The 27,738-nt window shown below is 41.2% G+C and overlaps 1 protein-coding gene across 5 annotated transcripts in view; it reads right to left on the reverse strand.

Annotated features, from left to right (window-relative positions):
* Nucleotides 1–27,738, reverse strand: part of CARMIL1 (capping protein regulator and myosin 1 linker 1) — a 4,434,936-nt gene that overhangs the window by 422,310 nt on the left and 3,984,888 nt on the right. For all 5 annotated transcript variants that reach the window (XM_044067077.1, XM_044067074.1, XM_044067073.1 and 2 more), the window contains one exon: nt 27,128–27,194. In XM_044067077.1, coding sequence (XP_043923012.1) covers nt 27,128–27,194 — 67 coding nt within the window. The remainder of the gene's footprint in view (nt 1–27,127; nt 27,195–27,738) is intronic.

Here is a 27,738-nt window from a genome sequence, read left to right on the forward strand (position 1 = left end):
GAGAGAAAGGTCAAACCTAGAGGTATCAAACTCCTATCACATAGCATGAAAGCTCTGGAGATCATGACTGATAAATGAATATGCACAGTAGTAGAAAGTAACATGACAGATGAGCAGTTCAAGTTCAGATCTGGATGCAGCACAACTGACCCAATATGTAGAGTAAGACAGATACTAGAGAAGAAGCTAAAAATGAAGAAAGAATCCAACTGTGCATTCCTAGTCTTGGAGAAAGCAAATGACAAGGTCACAAGAAAGCAAATTTGGACAGTCCTGTGGTGATCTGAAATCCAAGAAGCATTGGCAGAATTAGTGCAAGCCATGTATAAGGACCCAATGACTCAAGTACAAACAGGGCTCGGTCTCATAGAGGGGTTCCCAGTTGGAGTGGGTGTGCATCAGGGTTCAGCTCAGAGCCCACGGCTGTTCATGCTGGTGATGGACTACATTAGTCAACAGGTTAGAAGGGAGAGATCAACAAAGTTGCTGAATGCAAACGATGTTGGATTACAGGCTGTCCCTGATCAAGAACTTAAGGAAAGGTTAAGTGAATGGAATACAAAACTGAAAGCACATGGGATTAAACTGAGTACAAACGAGACAGTTGTAATGGCAGCAAATGGGAGAAATTAGAAGATGATGAGAATTGAGATAGAAGGGGAAACAGTTGAACAGGTTTAGCAGCTTCTAATATCTGGGAGAGGTGGCTGAGGAGACGGAAAGTCTGAATGAGGAGGTCCAAGGCAGAATAAGAGAGACTGCACCCAAACGGCAGAGTGTCAGGGGTATTGTATAACAGAAGAATGCCAAAGACACTGAAAAGCAAGGTGTACAAAACAATGGTGTGAAAAGTACTACTTTATGATATGGACACTTGGGCTGTAAAAGCAATGCAATTGAGGAAGTAGGAAGTGATGGAGATGAAGTGCCTGAGATGGACTGTAGGATGCACACTGTGGGACAGATAAAGAAATGAGGACATACCAGCAGAAACCAAAGTAGCTCCAATTGCAGAAAAGGTCAAAGAGAACAGAAAACAGTGGTTCAGGCACATGTTCAAAAAAGAAGACAATCTGGTAAAGAAGATTTGGAATAGACAAGAAGAAGGCAAGAGGAATGGGGACATCCAGCAAAGAGGTGGATGGATTGTGTGGGAGAAGAACTGCAAAAGTCAGTCATGAGTGTCAAAGAAGTTAGGAGAGTGGCATTCAATAGCGAGAGAGATGGCAATAGTTGACACAACACTCCAACCCCATGTAGAAAATGGGAATGATGAAGAAGATGGATTGATAGGAATTTCCCTGAAGTAAGACTGTAAATAAAATCCATTTGGAGCAGAGAGACATTTTTACTGAAAACTGTATTCTTTTCTTCAGAGAGGTAGCATTTAGTCTTGTGACAAGCTTTTAGCTGACTTTGAATTTTTTTTCATGACACTTCGAATCCATAATAGGGCCTAGTGAAAACCTAATGCCCACTATTAACTCAGCCCATAATGCAAGCCAACACATTACCCAGGACTCTTGTCAAAGGGACTCCATTATATGGCACACAGAAGCCTCACTCACCAGAGTGGCCAAGGAGAAGATAACTGTTAGTTGCTTATCTGGAGCTAGGATCTGCCAAGTTATGCATGCACTCAAGTCACTACACCAGAGGTACCGACACACACACACACACACACACACACACACACACTTTTGGGTGTCTTAATTACCATATTATTTATATCTTTGACTTTGTGTGTCCCTTATTTTCTTTCCCAATGAATCTAAATCAAATAATGAAGAGAAAAGCAGACACCTCTATTTTATTCCTATATTCAAGAACAGCTTGACAGAAAGGAACCATCCCACCTTAATTCTTGCCCCTGACCTTTCATATAGCCTCCTAATTAACCCTATTAACCCTATTATTCTATCAGGGAATTCAAATGACACCATTTCTGTACTCATAAAACCCTAGCCGACTTTGTGACATTGCAATCCATGAACAATAGCAGCATTTTCTTACGTTCTTCTTCCCTTTAAGTCATCATTGTTCTAGTAATGTTAAAATGTTTGCCTCCCCTCCACAAAACCACACTGATCCATACTTACCAATTTTAGCAGCATTTTCCATCCTCAAACATTATAACCACAGTTCAACATTTTACTGGGTATACAGGAAGCAATGTCTGAGGGTCTTTACCCTTTTTTGGGTAATACAGCCACTACAATTTTTATCCAAGGTACTGGTGCTTACCCCTCTTTTTAAAATACCATTAAACACAGCCTTTCAATATTTACCAATTTCTTCCAAACTTCCACAGGAATACTGCCTGTTCCTGGAAACCTCCAGGTAGACTGATTATACATCAACATTTTTTATCTCATCTCCCGCTATCTTAACTGCCTGTTCAGTCTCATCTTTCTCAAACTTTAGCATAATTAAATCTTCCGTAAGTATTCCCATTTGTGCCATTTCTTAGTTTCTGCATTCCTCTGCTTTATACAAACTTTCATAAAATTTCCGCTATATCTCTAATACCACTGTAAGATCTTTGGTTATTTTTGCTTGGCAAACTCCCTAAGTTTGGTGTCAATTCTTTTTACTTTCTGTTGTTCAAGTAGTTGAACTAAAAGTTTTTGTGCTTTGGAGTTGTCATAAAAAAATAGTTGCTTAACAGCAATCTTTCTTAACTGAACCATATTATCCAGACACTCCCTCATTTTCCATTTAGCACTCTGCAGTTGCTTCTCTTATTTTTCTGTGAGATTCCCCTTATTCTGCAATACTTTAACCTTTACCAACCCCTCTAAATAATTCCTATTTAATTAACTGTGACTCTCTTTTCTTTCTACTTTGTTTTAAACTCCATTTTCACATTATCCTACTCACTAGCTATGTCTTCTGAATGACTTTCTATCCTTCCTAATAACTCTAATAATTTCTACTGTCCATTCCTTATATTCCTCACATTTTAATAGGTAAGTAGGAAAGTGCCAGTGTCTCATTTTTTCTTCATTACTCTGTATTTTAACTTAAATTATATTGATGCATGATCTAAAATAGTTATCTGAGGTATGCTGAAGCTTTCAATTAAATGTATATGTTCCTGCAAATTATAACTTCTATCTAGTCTACCCCAGTTATTATACCATGGAGAATAATATATAAATTCTGTCCAAGTTCCTTTGACTGAATTCACATCTAACATACCATACAGTTTCATAAATTTCCTCAGAAATCTACCATCTTTTATTACGTTTTTCCTCACAGGTCCCCAGTACATCCTCAATATTGCAAATCAAGTGTCATACCCGACCTATAAATAGCCCCTGCTGAAACCAGATTATTTCTCACAATTTTTCTTAAGCTCCATAATAGCAGTTTTTAGCAGAATACAAACACATGCCAACATAATCCTCCTCCCTTGCTAGTAGTCCCTTATTATCACAAATCTACCATTACTGTTTTTCTTCTTCTACTACTACTGGAGCCCTTCTAGCAAATAGAATTATGATTCTCCTTTACCTTTAACCCAGATATTTTGCTGAATATTCATCCTGAAATCTTTTCTTTATCAAAGTCACATGCTCATTTCTGTTGAAATGTGTCTAGTGTATCACTGCTATTTCTACCCTGCATTTCTTAATACAATTAAATACTCTTGTTTCTTGTCTATAGCTGTAAGGACATTTACAGTCCATGTTAATATGAACAGAGTAGGTATTACGACAGAAAACTATTGGCATCCACCTATTATACATGAGAGTTTATTTCAGTGTGTATTTCCAACTATTGTCTTACATGCACACACTCTTTGGCATGTTGATTTTTATACAGTTGTTTCTTTTCATCTCTATTTGAACCTATATCACATTTTTCAAGACTTTTTGCTTTAATGAAAATTCTCAAAAGCATTCTCAGAAGCCAGCATCCCCTATTAGCTTAGAATAAACACACAAAACTATGCAACTTCCCCAAATCAATGACTGCACTCACACGCATTAGCTAATCTAAAATTAATGTCACCAGTGCTAATGTGCATGTTACAGCCTGTGTTCCCACTTACACGGACTGCTGTCTGTACTTTTCTTATTACTATTTCCATCCCAGATGTGAAAAAACAGCTTGGTTGCTTTCAGAAAACTAACTTTTAGACCTAAGAAAGAGTGCATTGGCTACCTGTAAATAAAACTAAATTGAGCACTGTTCTTTTAAATGCATTAAAATATAAAGGCTGTGCGGGAAGCTACTATTTCTTATTCAGTTCCCCCAATCGTCACCATCATCAGCCCCCTTTTTCCCATTTTTCTACATGGGGTCAAGGTATTGTGCTAACTGTCGCCATCGGTCTCGATTCAGTGCCACACTCCTGCCTTCTTCAACATTCATGCCTGACTGTCGCAGATCTTCTTTCACACAATCCATCCACCTCTTTGCTGGACTCTTTCGCTTCATCTCACCTTCTTCCTGTCTGTCCCAAATCTTCCTCACTAGACTGTCTTCTGCTTTTCTGCATGTGTCCAAACCACCATAATCTGTTCTCTTTAATCTTTTCTGCAATTGGAGCTACTTTGGCTTCTGTTTTTATGTTCTCATTTCTTCATCTGTCTCATAACATGCAGCCTACCACCCCTTCTCAGGCACTTCACTTCCATCACCTCTAGCTTCTTCAACTGTTCTACCTTTACTACCCATGTTTCTGTACCATACAGTTGTACTGGCCACACCACTGTCTTGTACACTTTACTTTTCAGCTTCTTTGGCATTATTCTGTCATAGACCACACCTGACATTCTATGCCAGTTGGCTGCAGCCCCTTTGATTCTAGCTTTGCCCTCTTCATTCAGACTTCCCTTTTCCTCAACCAACCCTACCACATACTTGAAGCTATTTACCTGTTCCACTATCTTTCCTTCTATCTCTAGTCTCAGCTTCTTCTGAGTTCTCAAATTTTCTGCCATTACCATTGTCTTATCTGTGCTTAGTTTCATCCCATGTGCCTTTAATTTTGCATTCCATTCTCCTATCCTTTGCTGAAGTTCTTGCTCAGAGTCTGCCTGTAATGCCACATTGTCTGCATACAGCAACTTTGTTGATATGTCCCTTCCGACCTGTTTGCTAATGTAGTCCATCACCAGTATGAACAGCAGTGGACTCAGACCTGAACCCTAGTGTACTCCCACTCCCACTGGGAACCCCTCTGTGAGGCTGAACACTGCTCGTACTTGAGCCATTGGATCCTTGTACAACATCTGCACTAATTCTACCAATGTTTCTGGGACTTCAAACCACCACAGTACTGCCCAGATCAGCTTTCTCAGGACTTTGTCATATGCTTTCTCCAAGTCTAGGAATGATCAGTTGGGCTCTCTCCTCATCTCTAGCTTCTTCTCAAGTAGCTGTCTCAATGCAAACATTTGGTCAATTGTGCTGCATCCTGATCTAAATCCAAACTGCTCATCTCCCATTTTACATTCTACTACTCTGCATAGTCGTTTATCAATCACCCTCTCCAGAACTTTCATGTAATGTGATAGGAGTTTGATGCCTCTGTACTGCCCACAGTTGTGGATGTCCCCTTTGTTCTTGTACACTGGCACGAGTATGCTTATTCTCCAGTCATCTGGAATACGCCTTTCCCTTTACACTGCTATGAGTACCCTCAGGAGCCATTTCTCCCCTATCTCAACCAGCATCTTTATCATATATGCTGTAACCTCATCTTTACCTGCTGCTTTCCCCGACTTCATTTTCCTTAGTGCTATTCTTACTTCTTCTATGGTGAGCTCTTCTTCTCCTCTCATCATAGGCTCTTTCTGGGGCAGAACAGCTTCTGTGGGGTTTTCTTCATTCAGAAGCTGCTGGAAATACTCCTTCCATCTGCCTTTGATGTCCTGTGGACTGGTGGGTAGGTTGTTGCTGGCATCCCTTATAAAGAGTGTCTGACTATCTGCTTTATCTCTCTGTCTTTGCTTTGCAACCTGATATAGTTTCTTTGTGCCATTTACTGAGTCACTTTCCAGAAGCTGGTAGAGTGCCTCTGATATTGCAACTTCTTCTTAACTTCTTTGTTAGCCAACCAGTAGTCATTCCGAGCTTGGTCAGTCTTTTCTATTTCCCATTTCTTCCTGCACTCCTTTTTTTGATGACTTCCTGGACTTATGCATTCCACCACCAGCTTTCCTTAGGTACCTTATTTCCATACCAGGCTCGGCCACACATCTTTTCTGTAGTCCTAATACATGCTGTTCTTAGGCGCTGCCACTCTTGTTCAACTCCACCTATTTCCCCCTCTTCTTGGGGTGCTAGAGCCCAGAGTTTCCTTGAACTGCTGTACTTTCTCGCCAGTCAACTTCCAGGTCTTCAGCCTGGTTTCTGTTGACCTTAGAGGCTTCTCTGACCACTGCTTGCAGCTGAGTGTGGCAACTAGTGGTTCATTCTGTGGGCCGACTGTTTAGCTGGGAATGACTTTGCAATCATGGATTCTACCCCAGTGCCTTTTTCTTACTAGGAGGAAGATTACCTGAGCTGCATGTTGGCTACTCTTGTATGTGATCTTGTGACTCTCTCTCTTTCTGAACCATGTGTTGGCTACTATTAAGCCATTTGCCAGACAGAAGTCTAGAATGGCTTCTCCTTCTTTATTCCTATTGCCCCACCCCACCCATGTGGACCCAGGCAGTCCTCATATCCTGTTGTCTGTCCGGATATGTGCATTCAAGTCACCCATTATTAACACCAATTCATGTTGTCCTGCTTTATCTAGTAGATCCTGCAACTGCTGTCTGAATGCACCAATTTCCTCACTATCACAACCCTGTTGTGGGGCATAGGTTGAGATTATGAATACTGTCCTATCATTACACTGGAGTCTGATTGTCATGAGTATCATTAATTCCGATGATATCCCTTCACTGTCTTCTGAAGCCTCTCTGTCTCACCATAATTCCTACATCATTTCTAGCCTGTTGCCCTCCTGAGTAGTACAGTCTGGATCCCAAGCCAAATGGCTTTGCTGCCCTGCCCTTCCATCTTGTCTTTTGTACACACAGGATGACCAGCCTCCTTTGTATCATCATGGCATCCACTTCCAAGCTGTGTCCTGTCACTGAACCTACATTAAGCGTAGCAATTCTCAGTTCATGTTTGGCAGGTTGGTTGGTTTTACATCCAGCTTTCGCTCAACAGAGCTATCCCAGGTAACCCAGGCTGGGCAACTAGACACCGGCTGAACAGTAGCTTATTGACCCAGGGTGGGTGGACTTTACGGTGGGTACACATTGGCCAATAGGGGCACATACACCCCTCCCACCATTAGCATGGGTCCCTGGCATAGGTCGGAGTAGGCCGGGTCCTCAACCCACTTATCACCGGTAACTACCCTTGCCCATTTTGGAACATTAGCCAACATGACCAAATCACCTAGAGCCATATTTTACACCGAGTGGCTAGCCCTGCCATGGCATGCACTCTGTGATCCATGTTCTCCTATCTTGAGGATACTGCTTACCACAGTAGATGCCAAAAGTGGTTGGTCTGTACAACTCTTCCCCCTATAGGGCACCATGTAGAGTCTGCGCTGCTGCCCACAACTCCATTCATTGGTGAGTTTGAGATGGAAACACACAGCATGTTTTTTCGGAGATGGGAGGAACCCCATGAAGACACAGGAAGAACATGCAAACTCCAAACAGGCATTGGTTGGAGGTCAGGATTGAACCTTTTACCTTGTGCATGGGAGGCGAAGACCTTCACCATTGTCAATTGGTCTCTCTCACTTGCCCCAATCTCAGACTTTATTTTTTCATGAAACTGTTACCACTGTGCCTTTAAATTCTGTATTTCTCTCAACAAACAGTGCACAAAACTCTCAGGAGTAACTGCTTGCACATGCAGACAACTCATCCCAAATAAAAGTAGTCACAGCAATGAGGGGAAAAAAACAAATAACTTTGCAGATGTTTGAAGGAATCATTGCAAATTTCGCTCAGGTCATAATGTACAGACTTCTTCTGGCCAACTGCCTTGAGCTGCAGACTTCACACCTCCCACTGAGAGCATTTGTTAATTGGAAAAAAAGTTAACTTTCGAGATTCAAGTCACTTGGGCTTAAAATGAGATAAAATGATGAAATCCATGACAAATGCTATTTTCTTAAAACATGACCATAGCCCAAAGCCAAGGACATCAATACAGATACCCAGCCTTGTAAAAACAAGGGAAATTATCTTCATTCTACATATAATATACTCAGTACACTTTTACACCCAACCCCCAGCAGTCCAATATTGTATTATATTAACATAAACTTGCTTTTGCCCAGCCTTCCTTACTTCATTACAGTGTATAGCCTATATTTTAACTAAAAAAAGTACTTGTTTACTTTAATATCTTTAATATATACAGCAGTCACTGAAAAGACACTTCCCTCACGTTGAAAGTACCCCTGATTGCCCACTGTACAAAACTGCTTTACAATATATTATGCAATTTATATCCAGAAATGTTTACAGAAATATTAAGAACGAGTATTGTTTTGCTTACAGTTTTTCCTTTAGTGTCCTTCTAAAGACTAATGACAAAGTGGGGTATATCCTTTACAGTCCTCCCACAAGTTTAACAAAGTCAATAAAATTCCAATTTTTCTCAGTCACTTTTTAGTGCAAAGACCTATTTCACAAATGTGATACATGCTTTATACTCTCACATTTATTCGCTACTTTCACTGTAGCTGGTTTCTTCCAGATGATCCTTATTTCCCATCACCAGACTCATGCTCAAGTCTAAGGTACTCCCAATTCTTCTAGTTAACTACTGTGCTTTATTCAGTCTCTCAAGCAAATTCCTTTGGAACACTAGAAAAGGTTTCACTGCCAACATCTAAGAATGTGCTATCAGAAGAATGAGAAGCAGAGCCTGTTTCTGCTTGCTTACTCACTCTTTGTTGAACAAACTTTTTTATTTCCTCCTTAGCATGTTCTGCATCAAAAAATGTTTTTGATCCTCCAGGAAAAAATATTATGAACATAGCTGGATACAGCAGCTTCAATGTCACACCTGCCTTTTGATATTCCCCTATTGCTGAGATACATTTACTTCTTTTCTACCTGGTGTACAGTGAATAATCATTTTCCTCAAACTCTTTTTCCCACAATTTTTAATAATTTTCCTTTCTGACACAATTTTGTGAGGACTTTTTGTTGATATGATTTCATCTTTACTAATAGAGGTCTTGGCTGCTTTCTCATGGCCAAGTTTGGAGCACAGACACATTGTGCACTCTCAATTAACACATCTTGCTGTGAAACACCAGTCCACTTGCTTATTTGTACTTTCATAAAAAAATACATTATGTTCCTTCCAATATCTCTGTTACAGCAGAAAATTCTTTGCACACACTGTTTTCTGATATTACTATTTTTGAAAAGCCTCATGCTCAGCCAGCCTATTCTTCATTTCATCTTCTGATTTTTGCAGTTTTATTAGCTCATCTGAATAGCTACACTTCTAATTTTCCAGCGTTTTATTACTCGAATGAATATACTCCTATAGTGTTTCCTTTACTTTAAGCCACACTGAATGGATTTGATTTATATTTTCCTCTAAATTACTGGAAGCCATTTCATGTGCCAAAGCTGAAACCTGAACTGATTGTTGCTGAATAGCTGCATCATTCTCCCCAGTCATGGTTCTCTTTTTTCCTTTTCCTGTTGATTTAATCTCAGATTCTCTATATTTTTTCTTTGCTGTTTTAAATGCAGTGAAATTACTATCCAGTAGCTGAATTTTACCCAGTCAGTTACACTTGCCCTTTGTTTAACAGTTTCTCTTTTCACACTAAGAGAGCCAAAATCAACTTGCTGATCACTGTGCAGCCATCGTGGAAGTTTTGTATGATCCGGATCTTAGTTATTCCATGGTTAAAGTGTAAGCAACTGTTACATTTTCACAATATTTCTTTACAGAGAGCAGAAGTATTGATCATACCTAAATAATGAAGCAAATCTTTAAGGAAGAGCTGCATCTACATCTGCCAATGAGGATGAGGACCAGGACATGGACCAGACCCCCTCCCCTAGTACAAGACTAGAACTTTGCAGATGGTAGGTTTATCCATCCACCAATTCAGCCTGTTAGCTTGATGGCAATTAAGTTATTTTCTGGAAAATGCTGTAACCTATGTATATCATGTTTTGAAGTTTCAGGCCCTTAGGATAAGACAGACATATTTCAAAATCCTTGATGTGGGCAGGGTACTCTAAAGAACTAATCCATCCTCTTTCTAAAGCTAGCTTTGTGCGTCTCCTTGAGACTTTCTATTAATCTTCTGATTTTCTTTAAAGCACAAGAAACCAGTACAGAGGGGGCCATTTACAACCTGGATGTCCACTATCACCTCAGGTGCTACTCCAAAAAGAAAACCTGCATTTAGGAAGACAGACTAGATGTGCATCTCCTTTGGTCTGGGGACAGAAGGGCTTCCAACTGCAAAAAAGACATATTTAAGTACATTGCCAAGTGCCTTATATTTTGCCATTAGCTAACCAGCCACCCACTGACAAATGCTGCGACTGAATATTTTTAAACCACAAGAGTATCAAACTCCATTGTTTGCATTAAGATTGTCTCTACTGCAAATTCTTGTGCAGCAGCCAATTAGCCCTTGATAATACATCTTCACAATACATTATCATCGAGGCCAGGACTTGGGAAATCAGGCCACATTTGTGAAGTGCATCCTCCAGAATACAACCATCTGACCGAAGGACTATAAAAAGGCTTCTAGGTTCTTTTACTCTCACAGCACTCAGACCCATCAAGGAATGACCCTGTGTTTAAATTGAACAAAATATGTTTTCACTGTAATAAGACCCACTAGAGTGATAAGTCAGGACCATTCCCCACCATCTTCATGTGAAGAGGCAGTTTTCCAGTAGCAACAGCAGCTGTGAGAGTTTCTGCAGTTCAGGCAAGAAAATAATTTTATGTTAATTGCCTAATAATAAAACCACGCACTTACTTCTCAGAATTAAAGGCCAATATCAGTGGTCTCTGGCTGACTAAATTTACAGATGATTGCAAATTAGGAGCTGTCATTGAATCTCACACGGACACAAATATTCTCCAGGAGGGGATGACACAGACAAACACCTGGTGCCAGAACCATGGACTAAAACTAAATGCCAAGAAATGCATAACAGTACTCTTTGGGAAGTTATCCATCCCTGGTAACTATCATATTGACAATACACCCCTTAGAGCTGACGCAGTAGTCAGGGACTTAGGGACACACACAGACAGTAATCTAGCCTTTGATCATCATGTGTCTACAGTGGTGAGGAAATCATTCTACGTTGCACTACTTATAAACAAAGGTATGGCAAACTAAGTCCAAGGAAGTCATTGTTCCACTGTATTCAGCATTCATGAGACCTATCATTGAGTACAATGCACTCTTTGGTATGCACCTAACCAAGCATATCTAACAATTGGAACATCCACAGAGGTTCCTCACTAAAAGAATACATGGTGTAAGTAATATGTCCTATGCAGACCACCTTAAGGCCCTTTCTTGTTGAAGTGTTCTCAGGTCATTATTACTAATTCCATCTCCTCCCAGTGCTTTGTTTGGATCCAGTTCGCATAGTTCTTTTTCAATATAATTTATTTAAATTCCAGTTTATGAGGCTGCCTGGATATCACTAGAATAGCTAGACAACAAATCATCAGCTTTGTGGAGCCAAACTGTTTTGCAAATGTATCTACAATCTGTTGCATCTGAAAATAAATTTAAGAATCTACACACAGTTAAACAATTTGCATATCTTTACTCTTTCCACATCTTATCTATAAAATGGTTTCCTATTACGCTCAACATCTTTATATAAATTTTATTCAAATTTTTCTTGATCTTGGTTCACACTATGCTTAATTTGTTTGCCCAGCTTGTTTATTTCAGTTTTCAAAGTTGCAGTTCGACCACTTTTCCATTTCCTATATTTTTGTCTCTCACCATTAACAGGGATCTTTTTCTTATGGGAATATATCCCCCTGATGTTGTATGCCCTAGATCCTGATGTTAATTTATTTTTTTTTCTATTTTTTTGCACTCAATTCTTTTTCAAAACTTTCCACATTCCTTCACCAGTTTTTCCATTGACTGCATCACTCCAATTAGTTTTACATAGTGACTGTGTCTGCTTCCATATAATCTGTAATTAATCTTCTGTGTCCTGGTTTAGATTTCAGTCATCAGCATTTGACTTTGGTGGTCAATATACTGCAATTGTACATTCCAGGGTTGTCTTTACTGTCACAGTTACATGGTCTATAGTGTTGGTGTTATCACTGGACACATAATAGTCACAGGTCTAATAACTATCTTTAATTCCTATCATAACATCTCCACCTGATTTTTTGTTCGAATATCTGTTGCAGCAAAAACATTTATACCCTGACAAAACTGGTTTCCGGTCATTGTTCTTTAACAATGTTTCACAAACAATAACATCATCAATTTTGTGGTAACATAGCAAATTTTCCAATAAAAAAAAATTATTAATAATGTCACTAGCATTAACAGCCCTCAGGGAGAGATGCATCAAATGTTGCTATCTATGAACTGTTAAAATTCTGACCTGGCAAAAATCCTGGTTTGTGTTTGTCAAATATTGCAAAATATCTGCTGCAAAAATTCTCTTATCTAATCTTGGCAAATGCACACCATCCTAGGTTCATATGTAGGTACTAGGCTATCTGCCTGAAGGCATTCATAAACCTAGCCGGAATGTGTTGACTTTCACCAGTTTTTTTTTTGTAATTCCCGGGGTTAAATTTTTAAACTTTTCCTTCTCCTTTAAAATTTAATCTATCCTTTTTAATTTTCTGCAACAGAAATTTGAAAAATTTTGGGGGAAAAATTGGTTTCAATAATATGGGAACAGATTTTGGAAATTCCTTACAAGAAACTACTAAACGGGAAAAAATGTTTCCAATTTAGAAAAAGAGGAAAAACCCCCAATTTAGGGAAAAGTTTTGGGGACATGAATTTGTTTTAAAACTTTTGGCAGGCCGCTTTCCTTAAAGGGAGACCCAAACTTTAAAAAAAGGGGGCCCTCATGCATTGGGCTTCCCCCGGGGCAATGGAGGCCCGAATTAAGAAATTTCCTTTTATTTGGAACCACCTGATTTTAAACCTTTCCAGGAAACCCCGGAATTTTTACCTTGTTGTTTTAAAATTTTCCCCTTTTGGACGCCCAAACCCCTTTCGGCTTTTCCCTTGGATTGGTTAATTTTTTTTTGGTGCCCGGGAAACCTTAAAGGGCCCTTGGACGGTTCGTTCAAAAAAAAGGGGTTAAAAATTTGGTTAAAAGGGGCGGCCCTTTGTGACCCCCTTTCCTTCCGGGGCCCAAATGTCCAATGCCCTTGGGGAAGTCCTGAAGTCTGGGTGCCCTTTTCCCTTTGCCATAGGCTGGAAAAACCCCCCAATTTAAAAATTTGGTTTCCCGGAAAACCTTTGGGGTAAGATCTGAAGTCCGGGCCGCTCCCTTTCCCCCTTCCCATGTTTAAGGATTAGGCCCCTTTTTTTTGGGGTAAACCCAGGGGGGCCCAGTTGGGTTCTTTTTTTTAAAAATATAGTGAATGGTTTACTAGATAGAGAACAAATCTCCTTTGACAAATTTCCAAATGTATCAATCTGGTGATCTGAAAAATTTGATCAAATTAAAAAATTTTTTCTTTTTCCACATTTATCATAAAATTTTTCCCCAAATTTTAAAAATTTTAAAATTTTTTTTTTTCGGACATGCTTAATTTTTGCCCCTTTATTTTTCAATTTAGTTAAACCCCCCAAAATTTTTCCACCTTCAGGGATTTTTTTTGGGTTTTGATGGGAGCCCTTTCCCGATTTAATTTATTTTTTTAAATTTTCTCCTTTTTTAAACCCCTTTTCCAGTTTTCTTATCTTGTTTTTTTACTTTTTCTTCCTAAACTTATTATTTTCCCGGTTTTGGCCCCCCTTTTGGGTTTCTGCTTGTAATTGGGGCACGTTTAGGGAACCTGGAAATTGGGAAAAAACTCCCTTTTTTCCTTAAACTCTCCCCATTTTTAAACGTAGAAAAATTAACCCGAAAACTGGTTTTTAAAAAACCAACTTTCCCAAAACCCCAATTTTTTTGAAATTTTTCCAAAAATTTTGCCCAATTACCAGGGGTTAAAACTTTGGTTTAAAATTTCCCAAAAATCCTTTTGTGGCAAGCCCGGGGGGGAATTTCCCTTTTTAAACTTTGGGTCAACCATTGGTTAAGGTTTTTGCCAAGGCTTTTTAACCAGGGTTTTCACCACCCCAATTAGCCGGGCGAGGAAACCAGAAGTGTCCCTGGGTAAATTTTTTTTATCCCCTTAAAGGCTCTTGAAAAAATTTAATGAGGGGTTTAAATGAGGGGAAAACATTTAATCCTTTTTTGGGGGCCAAGGGTTTTTTAGGTAAATTTCCATAATTTTTTCTGAGGCCCAAAAAGGAGGGAATGAAATTTCCCAGAAAAATTAGGGGGTTCCCGGTTTGGTGGGCTTTGGGTTTTTCCTTTTGTGCTTTTTCTCCCCGGGGGGGAAAAAAATTTTTAAGTATCAAAAGGGGCCCCCTACCCGCTGAGAAACCCATTTTGGGGACTGAAATTTTTCCCCGGGGGGATTATCAAAAGGTTAAAATTCCCCGATCCCCGGTGAGCACCCCCTTGTTATTTTTTTTTTTTCAGAATGGGTCTTAGGTCCCTAGTCTTTTTGGCACTAAAAGAACCTGGGTAGAACGCCTGATCCGATCTGGTCTGGGGGACGGGCTGGATGGCTCTTTCTCAGCAGATGGCCAATTTCTGCTGAGGCGGCCTCCCTTGATCGGGTGGAACATCGGGGAGGATTTTGAATCTTGGGACATGAAGAAAGGGATTTTGTAACCTCTGGATATGATCTGGAGTACCCAGCGGTCCGATGTAATGGACTCCCATGCCGCTAGGTGCTCGAACGCCCCCGACTGCCTCCAGAGTGGAGCAGTCGGGCAACCCTCAGGGTTGCTGCGTGGGCCGCTCAGAGAAAGGTTCTCTGGACCCAAAGTTCCTGGGAGCCCCTCTGCCCCGATGGCGGCGTCTCCTGTCCTCCTCTGCCGCGGAAGGACTGGTTGTCCGGAGCGGGTTGGGATTGCTGCGACTTCCGGAACCACATCTTCTTCTGGCCCTTTTGGTTCCTAGAGTAGGACCTCTGGGGCACAGAGAAGCGGACTCCGACGGCAGACAGCGTCTTCCCGTCCTTCTCGCTCTGAACCAAGGTGTCGCAAACCGTCTTGCCAAAAAGGGCAGAACCGTCAAAGGGGGCGTTCGTGAATGATGCCTTGAGGGGCTCTGTGAAATCGCAGTGGCGGAGCCAGGCCTGACGTCTTGTGACTAGGCCCACTCCCGCAGCTCTAGCGGCCCCCCCGGTAGCGTGGGAAAGTAACCGCATAGAGGTGTTGGATACGGAACGAAGAGTGGCCATACGGGTGGAGTGAAAAAGTTTGTCCTCCTCTGACATGGACTCTGGGGGGGATGCAGCGTATTCCTTGATAAGATCGCGCTGCATCCTAATGACATGTGCCAAATAGTTGAGCGCCCTCACTGAGAAGGTCACTGAACTAAACATTCGCTTCCCCAAACAGTCCATCATCCGAGACTCCTTGCTCGGGGGATGGACTGAGGGACTCTCCTGGGCGAGTTCCCTCTTGGTGGCTGCTGCCTACAACATGGCATCTACCGGGGGTCCCTTACTCCAGTAGGCACGGTCAGCAGGGAGGCCTCTTGGGGATTGGCTCCATGGTGTCCGGTTCCTTCCACGCCCTGGTGGTAATAAGGTCCACCAGGGGGTCGGCAGGAGGGGACACCCAAGAGGTAGATGGGCCCGCTTCAAATGCCTCCAAGAACACGGACTCGTCCGAGAAAGACTTTGGGGCAGACCACCCACCTTTTATCCGTAACATTTCCATGATGTCTCCAAAGGAGACATCCTCAGGGGGTGATCTTGGGGAACCTTCCCCTTCCTCCAAGTCAGTGTCTTCAGTTAAAGACTCGGGGGAGTCTATGTGCCTCCTCTTACACGTATGCTTGCGAGGTGCTTCCTCGGGGGGGGAGGCTGTCCAAGGAGCCCTCGCCAGCGATGTCCAGATCCAAGGGAACTGCTTGGGGCAATGAAGCGGGCTGTCCCAGTGGCCGGGTGATGGAAGCCTGGCCCAGAGCAGATGGAGTGCGGACGGAGTCAAGCAAGGACCGGGGTCCGGATGCCCTCAACAGAGCCCTCTCCACTACATCAAAAGCCGAGGGGGAGCCAGCCTCGACAATAGGATCCGAAAGTCGGCTCCCCCTCGGATCCGATGAATGGATAGGAGCCGGTGCCAAGCCCCTCGGATCCGAGGGAACAGTGCACTCCGACAGGGACGGCGCCGAAGGCACACTGAGTCCCTCGGATCCGAAGCTCGGGCCAAGGCTCCGAGAGGTCGGATCCGACAAACTCGAGGGCAGGGTCGGATCCGAAGTACCCAGTACTGTCGGCGCTGACCCACCCCGGCTCCGAGGCTGCCCGGCTCCGAGCGCTCCAAACCCGGGTTGCGGGTCGGAGAAGGAGCTATGGGGTTGAAAAATGGGGTCGAGCTCCCCCCCAGAGGGGGGGGGGGAGGCAGGAGCACTCCCATCTGCATCTGGGCCTGGATGAACTTTCGCATCATCCGGTCCAGATCAGCATCGGAAAGGCTGTAGGTAGACCTCGACGAGGCTACCGAGGCAGGCCTTGAATGCCGCCTCGATAGCCTCGACAGAGGTCGGGTCTCCTCATCCTCAGGCCCCGGTGAAAAACAAGGAGACCGGAGCCGAGGAGGAGGAGATCCAGCAGCCAAAGAGGCCGGAGGAGAAGCCCGCTTAGCCGGCGGGGCCGAGACGGAGGACTCGGCCCACCGCTTGTGGTGCTTCTCTCTCCGGTCCTTCTTCCTGGCTTCCCTCTCCTCCGAACCCATAGAGGGAGTTTGAATCCCGGGAGGAGGAGGGGAAGCAGGCAAGGCAGGAACTGCCGGAGCAGTAACTACCAACGGGGCTGGGGCCGAAGCCGAGTCCGGGGGCAAGAGTCCCACCAAGACCAGCTTCGACCTCCGCTCCTTCAATGTCCTGGGGTTGAACCCTGCACAGATTGAACACCCAGAAGTGAGGTGTTCAACCCCAAGGCATCGAACGCACCGAGTGTGGCCATCAGCAGGGGAAAGCTTATGGCCACACTCAGAGCATTTAGAGAAAATAGGCTTTGGGGCCTCAGACATACTTTTTTTTTTTTTTTTTTTTTTAACAACAAAAAAGTAAAGTAAGTACTGAAAATTACACACTCACACAAGGCCCCAAAGACAACTCACACACACTACTACGCACCAGCGAGGGGAGGGATAACAAAAGGTAAGTAATTTAAACTCAAAAAAGATAAATTAGATAGGGGACCTAAAACTTTCACACAGTTTTAAAATTAAAACTATCAAAATCTAATTTTAAACCAGAAAAATATCACTTAGCTCAGGAGCTCAAGAAAATCCAGCTGTCACCATGCGCGGCAAACTAGATCTGAGGTCATGTAGGGAGAGCAGGGCATTATGGGTGAGGGGAGAAGCTAGGAGCTTGGATCCATAGCTGGATAAACCATGCCGGTTCGGATCCGATATCGGATCCATACCCACAGGTTGCTGACAAATGAATCTCCTACTTCAGATCGACTGTTAAAGTGCAGGCAGTAAAATAAGTACAACATGTAGCTGAAACAAGCTTTTTAAATCACAGAAACTAGAAAATCAGTGTTTTAGGTGGAATTAGCTAAAGGCAGCAAGAAAATGCAGAAAAAATATACTTAATCACGCCAAAGTCTCTCTTTTGTCTCTCTGTTGATGAAGAACTCTGCATGGCACCAGGCAGGAGCTTGCTGAGCTGTATAAATCCTCTCTGAAAACTTTTGCCCAAAATTAGGCTCAGATACTCCACACATTTACATTTTTAAAAAAAGGGAAGTCATTTCATTTCGGTATTTACCTCAAAAAATCTTTTCATTCATGGTGGTCTGACTCTACTTTCTAAATGTAATTTGTGAAAAATATGACCAACACCAGTACAAGTTATACTATCTAAGAGGGCTGTAAGTTCCCTAACAATCAGAGTCCTTGCGGATGAGATCTTTTGTGCCAAAAAAGAATAAAAACAAATCTGTACTTTCTTACATTTAGGCTTTCTAAGGCTGGTCTCACATCCACTATTTTTGCTCCTGGCAAGCATAACATGAAACGATGTTCATTATCTTCTCTGCAAATGTAGGTATCAGGTCCTCTAATAATTGAATCTCCAGTTACAAGAATATCTTTTCTGACCAGATCTGAAGAATCTTCAACTTCTAATTCAGTAATATCTGCTCTATCAATTGCTACAAAGGAATAATCTTCATCACAATTATCTTATTAATCCTACTGCTTTTATTGTGTATTACATTTGCAAGCAAAGAATTCTCATCCAGCTGGCTTTGCACATCCACAGCTTGAGCCATGTTGTCAACATAATCTTTCTCCTCTTTTTTTTCTTACAGTAATGTTCTTCAATCCCTCCACATTCAATTAGTTCAAAGGAGGAATGAGTAAGCTCCTGCAGTACCAGAATTAATGTCTCTTGGGGGAGTAGGGTCTTTAAAAGGAGGTCTTAAAAGAACAATGCCTTGCAAAACAGCTTTGCAGAGTTTATTAGAGACAACACAGGAAATATCAAATCCAATATGAAAATTAGAAACTTCTGCTAAGTGAACCTTAACTGTGGAGGAACTAGCTTCTTCCTTAAAAAGTAGGCTCAAAAATTCAACTATGTTATGCATAGGAGCTGAAAAGTGATCAGCATTATTCTGATGTGCCCAGTAAACACATCTTTTCCATTTACTACAATAAAGCTTACATATAGAAGGTTTATGCAAAGATAAAAATATATGTTGGTCTTGGGAAGACAGTATAGAATGTCTGGCTATCAATGGAATTGGAGAAGTCAGGCGGTCAGCCTCAGGTTTGGTATGTCTGGATGGATCATGGCTATTGGGTGAGACAGGAGGTCTAGAGTTGGCTCATGGGTCCAAGGTTGGAGAAGTAAGTGAGGTGAAAAGGAAATGGGTATTATATAACCTCTGGAAATAATCCTCTGCACCCAAGTATCTTTCGTTATGTCTAGCAATGCTCTCTGGTGCAGGGATAATTGACTCTGATTGGTTCCAGAGGTGGACAATCTGGCATCGTTTCAGAAGCACTGGCTGGGTCCCTGTCAGAGAACGAAATTCTGGACCCCTGATTTTGCAGGTCACCTCTGATGCGGGGCTGGCGTTGACCAGTGGAGTTCCCTCCTCAGCCCCTAGAGGAACCTCCTCCACGTGTGTCCTGGAAAGGACCCTGGGACTTCCTGAACCACATCTTCCAACCACTTCATTGATTCCTACAGAAGGTTCTTTAAGGGGTCACAAAATGTATGCCCACTGCAGACAGGGTCTTTCCATCCTTCTCACACCTGGATAATGTGTTTTTCACTTTGGGACCAAACAGGAACGTGCAGTCAAAAGAAGCACTGATAAATGAAGACTTGAAGAGCTCCACAATATCCGATAAGTGCATCCAGACATGCCTCCTGACAGAAATGCCTGAACCCGCTGCCCTTGAAGTTCCTTTGGCTACATGCGAAATGAGCCTCATGGAAGAAATGGAAAGGGACTGTAGCCAACTGAGAAGTCACTGAGGATTATACTTCTTCAGTAACTGATTCTGAGAAGGTATTTGAGAGGTCTCTTATCAAATCCCTCTGTAATCTGGTGAAATGTGCCAAATAATTCAGAGACCTTAAGGCGAAGGTCACTGAAGCATAGACATGCTTCCCAAATCTGTCCATCACCTGATATTCCCTTTTGGGAGGATAAACAGTGGAACTCTCCTCGGCAAGTTCCTTTTTAGTGGCCGCTGCTATGACCATGTCATCAATGGGCAACCCTTTCCCCCAAAACTGTTCGTCCACAGGTGGTGATATAATTTTGTCTGGTCTCTGAGGTATAGATTCAATGGAGTTGGGGTCCTTCCACGCCCACCAAGAGATTAACTCAATGAGCTCATTAGCGGGTGGAGTCATCCAGGAAGTAGACGGGCCAGTACTGAAAGCTTCAAGGAATACAGACTCTTCAGATGAAGGAATACTGGGCATCCAGTCACCTCTCTGCTTAAGGATTTCCAGGTTATCTCCAAATGAGACATCCCGATCATTCAATTACATAACTGAAGAAAAACTTCTCTGTGCAAGACTTGATGCAAATTGCTCTAAATGGTGTAATAGTTAGACTGGTTCTTTCCTTACTGTTGTGTAATTATCAGAGGCAAGATAACATTCAGTGCAAACTGACTAACTGTTAATCTCATATTCTGTGCAATACCTAAATGTGTAATACTGATTGAGTGCTGTATTAGTCTATGAGGAAATAACCTATATCGTGGCAACTGTCTACTGCTACTTTGTTGTGAATAGTCATATGTGAAAACGCTCTCTTGTATTGTAGAAGCTGCTGACTTATATTAAGAGCACAGGAACAGTAATGTTGTTTCGCTTATACTGTATTGACACAAAGTAACAAAATGTTGTTCAGCTTACATTGTTGTGAGAGACTGAATGACAATAAAGTTTACTTTGACTTTGAAATGAGACATCTTCAGGAGGTGACCCTGGGAACCCTTCAGTTTCATCAAAGTCCATATCTTCTGTGATAAACTCCTCTGGGGAATCCAAGTGCTTCCTCTTACATGTCTTCTTAAGAAACTTCTCAGTGGGGTGCTCGGGGGGTATCAGAAGAAGTCGGGATACCATGATGGGAAGCCTGGGGGTTTCATACTGGCTTTCCCTGTGGAAAAGAATGGTGAAACTGAGCACAGAGACATCAGGGCTGCAGACTGCAGATCCAAGGGAGTAGGATCCCTCTGAGCTGCTGAAACAGACAGTGCTCTCCCTACAGCCTCAAACGCACACTGCCCCATACAGGAAGAAGACCTCAGATCTGAAAAGACAAGCTATAGCACGGATGGAGGCTCTGAGGTGTACAGGTGGCTACGACAACTTTGGAGTCTACTCAAACACCTCAGATCTGACTGGGAGGCTTCTGCTCCAACAGCCCTCTGGATCCGACTGAACCAAAGTGCTCAGAGTAGATCTCATATCCAAGGATAAGGGGACCCTCAGATCCAAGACAGATGGAGATGGATTGGCTTGGATCCAAGGACTCTGAGACAGCTGTAAGAGTCAGAGGAGGAACTGGCAAAGGGGGTGTGATAGAGAAGTGGACCTCCTGACCTGAAGGGGTATGAGTCAGCAAATCATTTTCTTCTGTTAGACTCCTGGAAGAGCGGGTGTAAAAAAACAGATGGGGACACGGACCTTTCCAAAAAAGGGGAAGGTAACCTAGAGGTTACTGGATCTACAGAAGGTGAATAAGTTGGTCTTGGCAGGTAATGAATAAGTTGGCCCTGGCAACGTTTTTATCAGATCCGAAGACACTGGAGCCAATGACTTTTTTCTGTTTAGGATCCAAGGTTGGTGTTGGCTCTGTCAAGGTTTTCTTTTTCTTTTTGGGACCAGCTGATGAGATCGGATCTGATTGAGGCCTCTTTTTTGAATGGTCTGAGGGCTTAGAAGAAGTAGACGGACCTGGAGAAGGACATTTTGAGCCTATAGATTTTGGTACTCTAGATAAAGCCTCTGTGAAGGTAGAAGGAAGCATGACCTTTAATATTAATTTATTTTTTATGTTCTACTAGAGAGCTCTGGGATTAAACCCATGACAAATCTCAGAGTCTTCTTGAAGAGGAAGAGGACCCAAACAATATACTCAAACTGTGGACATCAGACACTGGGATCTTATGCCCACACTTGAGACATTTCCTAAACCTAGCTGGGCCTTTCTCTGATATAGTTACCCAAAGAAAGGGCACAGTACAGTCACTACCAACAACAACAACAACACTGAGAAATTACACAGTATTAACTACTTTATATAGCTTTACATACTTTCAGAGGAAATTACAGGAAAAAGACAGAAAAAAATACCAACAATGGTAACAGAGTGTACACAAACAGTAGAAGAAAGGAATACTAACAATAGCATTCAAGGGTACTTACTGTATGAAAAACGGAAACAAACAGAGAAATGCTAAATGACAAAGGTAACGGACATAAAGAACCTGAAGAAAATACAGTTTTAGCTAACAGAGAAAAATGTGAAAAACACTTATCTGCTCGAGAGCAACAGTCATCATGTTTATTGCATAAAGAGGCAAATGAGAACTGAGGTGCTTGGGGATAGTGCGTTGTGGGTAAAGGAGAAGCTTGAGAGATTTTGGTTGCCACGAGCTTTAGCAACGGCCGAGATGGATCCAAACCCATTAACTGAGGATGGAATGAAAATTGACATCAGATCATATCATTGATCTTTCTGGTGCGTACTATGGGATCCTTAAAATACAGCTAAGCTATTACTACAACATCCGATCATATCATTGATCTTTCTGGTGCGTACTATGGGATCCTTAAAATACAGCTAAGCTATTACTACAACATCCGATCATATCATTGATCTTTCTGGTGCGTACTATGGGATCCTTAAAATACAGCTAGCTATTACTACAACATCCGATCATATCATTGATCTTTCTGGTGCGTACTATGTGATCCTAAAAATACAGCTAAGCTATTACAACATCCGATCATATCATTGATCTTTCTGGTGCGTACTATGGGATCCTTAAAATACAGCTAAGCTATTACTACAACATCCGATCATATCATTGATCTTTCTGGTGCGTACTATGGGATCCTTAAAATACAGCTAAGCTATTACTACAATATCCGATCATATCATTGATCTTTCTGGTGCGTACTATGGGATCCTTAAACTACAGCTAAGCTATTACTACAACATCCGATCATATCATTGATCTTTCTGGTGCGTACTATGGGATCCTTAAAATACAGCTAGCTATTACTACAACATCCGATCATATCATTGATCTTTCTGGTGCGTACTATGGGATCCTTAAAATACAGCTAAGCTATTACTACAACATCCGATCATATCATTGATCTTTCTGGTGCGTACTATGGGATCCTTAAAATACAGCTAGCTATTACTATAACATCCGATCATATCACTGATCTTTCTGGTGCGTACTATGGGATCCTTAAAATACAGCTAAGCTATTACTACAACATCCGATCATATCATTGATCTTTCTGGTGCGTACTATGGGATCCTTAAAATACAGCTAGCTATTACTACAACATCAGATCATATCATTGATCTTTCTGGTGCATACTATGGGATCCTTAAAATACAGCTAAGCTATTACTACAACATCCGATCATATCATTGATCTTTCTGGTGCGTACTATGGGGTCCTTAAAATACAGCTAAGCTATTACTACAACATCCGATCATATCATTGATCTTTGTGGTGCGTACTATGGGATCCTTAAAATATAGTTAGCTATTACTACAACATCCGATCATATCATTGATCTTTCTGGTGCGTACTATGGGATCCTTAAAATACAGCTAGCTATTACTACAACATCCGATCATATCATTGATCTTTCTGGTGCATACTATGGGATCCTTAAAATACAGCTAAGCTATTACTACAACATCCGATCATATCATTGATCTTTCTGGTGCGTACTTTGGGGTCCTTAAAATACAGCTAAGCTATTACTACAACATCCGATCATATCATTGATCTTTGTGGTGCGTACTATGGGATCCTTAAAATATAGTTAGCTATTACTACAACATCCGATCATATCATTGATCTTTCTGGTGCGTACTATGGGATCCTTAAAATACAGCTAAGCTATTACTACAACATCCGATCATATCATTGATCTTTCTGGTGCGTACTATGGGATCCTTAAAATACAGCTAAGCTATTACTACAACATCCGATCATATCACTTAACTTTCTGGTGCGTACTATGGGATCCTTAAAATACAGCTAGCTATTACTACAACATCCGATCATACCATTGATCTTTCTGGTGCGTACTATGGGATCCTTAAAATATAGCTAAGCTATTACGACAACATCCGATCATATCATTGATCTTTCTGGTGCGTACTATGGGATCCTTAAAATACAGCTAAGCTATTACTACAACATCTGATCATATCATTGATCTTTCTGGTGCGTACTATGGGATCCTTAAAATACAGCTAAGCTATTACTACAACATCCGATCATATCACTGATCTTTCTGGTGCATACTATGGGATCCTTAAAATACAGCTAGCTATTACTACAACATCCGATCATACCATTGATCTTTCTGGTGCGTACTATGTGATCCTTAAAATATAGCTAAGCTATTACGACAACATCCGATCATATCATTGATCTTTCTGGTGCGTACTATGGGATCCTTAAAATATAGCTAAGCTATTACTACAACATCCGATCATATCATTGATCTTTCTGGTGCGTAATATGGGATCCTTAAAATACAGCTAAGCTATTACTACAACATCCGATCATATCACTGATCTTTCTGGTGCGTACTATGGGATCCTTAAAATACAGCTAGCTATTACTACAACATCCGATCATATCACTGATCTTTCTGGTGCGTACTATGGGATCCTTAAAATATAGCTAAGCTATTACTACAACATCCGATCATATCACTGATCTTTCTGGTGCGTACTATGGGATCCTTAAAATACAGCTAAGCTATTACTACAACATCCGATCATATCATTGATCTTTCTGGTGCGTAATATGGGATCCTTAAAATACAGCTAAGCTATTACTACAACATCCGATCATATCATTGATCTTTCTGGTGCGTACTATGGGATCCTTAAAATACAGCTAAGCTATTACTACAACATCCGATCATATCACTGATCTTTCTGGTGCGTACTATGGGATCCTTAAAATACAGCTAAGCTATTACTACAACATCCGATCATATCACTGATCTTTCTGGTGCGTAATATGGGATCCTTAAAATACAGCTAAGCTATTACTACAACATCCGATCATATCATTGATCTTTCTGGTGCGTACTATGGGATCCTTAAAATACAGCTAAGCTATTACTACAACATCCGATCATATCACTGATCTTTCTGGTGCGTACTATGGGATCCTTAAAATACAGCTAAGCTATTACTACAACATCTGATCATAACATTGATCTTTCTGGTGCGTACTATGGGATCCTTAAAATACAGCTAGCTATTACTACAACATCTGATCATATCATTGATCTTTCTGGTGCGTACTATGGGATCCTTAAAATACAGCTAAGCTATTACTACAATATCCGATCATATCATTGATCTTTCTGGTGCGTACTATGGGATCCTTAAAATACAGCTAAGCTATTACTACAACATCCGATCATATCATTGATCTTTCTGGTGCGTACTATGGGATCCTTAAAATACAGCTAGCTAAGCTATTACTACAATATAGGCAAGTGGGACTTTGGTTTGACATCTCATAAGAAGGTTCACATCTCAGGATGTGGCACCCATGTGTTACACTGCAGTATCAGTACTGCAACTTGTCTCCAAGTTGTTGTGATGAGACATAAATCCCACAGAACCCTGATCGTCCTTGTGGAAAAGCTCAGAACACAACCTGCTGAGCCAATGACAATGAGGGATACAGCAAACTGTTTAAAGCACAACTCCACCAAAATGACATTTTTTTCGCATCACAAAGTTTTCTTTTCTCTCTAATTAAATGTTATCATACATATAAATAAAGTATCTGTCATTATGTTTATCTAAACTTAACTCTTAAGCATCTGTGCACAGCAGTTTTACCACCGGTGACATTTTGCGCCATTTCCTTCTGCTAATTCTGACAGCATCTGCTACTTCACAGGGACACTATGGCAGTCAGTAAAACTGCAGGGGGAGCAACATACATGACATTTATGATGTTAATAAAATTAACCATGTGACTGATGCTGCAAAACATATGGTTAAAACAGTTAACTTAGTAGCTGGATACTGCATAAAGAATGTATAACACTGTAAAGTTAGTTATCAAGTGTGAATACTCCCTTATAAATGATTAGTAAACGGTCTTTGACATTTCTTTGCTGCTAAACAGGTTTAACAGCTACACTATGTTATGTAAACACATACCCATCTTTTTCTATTTTCCCTCCTTCCACTTTTCAATTCTGTCAGCTGTTTCACAAAGGTAACATTTTTATGTTGTACATATAAAAATGTTTCCCCTCTGCTTTTACACATCCAATGCTTTACCTGTGTACTTTTATCCTGTTGTTGGATATATTTTAGTTGATTTTACTAAGCATTTTGTTTAGTTCATTTAAATTCTTATGCAACTAATATGACACACAATGTACACAATTGCAGGACTTGTTGAAACTGACTGTTTATCTAGAACTACACACTAAACCTGTTACTTGCCCTGTGCCAGGTCACAGCTCAAGGTGGTCCAGATCAGTCCACCTACCTGGTTACTGAATGAATTAATATGTTTACTACTTCTGCTCCCTAACCCAGGCTTGGAAATTCATAGCTATGAGACTAGGATACAAATCCCTCCTTTACTTCAGTGTTAATCTGGAATGAAGCTAAAATTCCATCAGAGTACTATAAGGCTGGGAAGGACAGAAAGTAGAATCGTGTGAATACTGTCTTGGCCAAGATGAAGCTCTAAGATTGATACAAGCTTGGTTTTTCTTTGCCTTTGAAGAACTTTCTGAACAAATTCTGTTAGAGGAAATGCACAAAGTAATATTTATATAACAACTTTCTTCCATTAATCAGTGCCATTTCAAATTTCAGTGAACTTCATTTGTTTTGAGTACATGTGTGTATGGGGGATGTTACAGGCGTTAAAAGGAAATACAATATTTACAGGTTCAAGTGGGTAAGCACTCTAAATGTCCACAGTAAAATAGAGCAGGTCAGGTCCAAAATGTACATTATCTCATACCACTACTCCAGACATGGCAGTAGTGCAATATTCCAACAAAGCACTAGAGGGCAGCCAAGTCTTGCTTACCAAAAGCTCTTGAAACAGGACGCAGCATTCTGCTGTGGATGCTTTTCCTCTTGGACTTGGGAGTCATCTGTCAAAATAAAAAATAAAAACTTAAACGAAACATATGCACAATAGTTTAACATTCAGACTCCATAAAATTAATGTTCAGATAATTATTTTTCCAAATGATCACCAGGAAAATGGCACGGCGTAAAAGCTGCAAAATTTGAAATAAAAATGCACAGAAGATCTAGGCTGTGAACTGACAAACTGCTTCCTGTAATCCAGGGTTTGATAACCTCAGCCTCATTTTTTTCTACTACATGACTCTAAACAAGTCACTTGGCAAGACTGTGCTCCTGGTTTGTCCCTAAAAAGGGACAAGGGTATCCAGTGGACTTACCAAGTTGGCAAATACATACAAAAAAAAAAAAATCTAAGAAGGCAGTAATTAAATACTTGGCATGTACACTAACGTGCTTTAAGATCGGTTTATCTGTGTTAATCCTGCAGTCTGTAAGACAATACTGCACTGAGAATTTAGAAATTAGCAGATTATTTTCACATAGTCTGCTCATTTCCATCACCTGTTACAAAGAGCTCTTTTACCAAGTTGACCTCCTCATTCCATT

This window comes from Protopterus annectens, chromosome 3.part1 (assembly GCF_019279795.1).
Source record: "Protopterus annectens isolate FY-2018-M chromosome 3.part1, PAN1.0, whole genome shotgun sequence".
NCBI classification, from domain to species: domain Eukaryota; kingdom Metazoa; phylum Chordata; order Ceratodontiformes; family Protopteridae; genus Protopterus; species Protopterus annectens.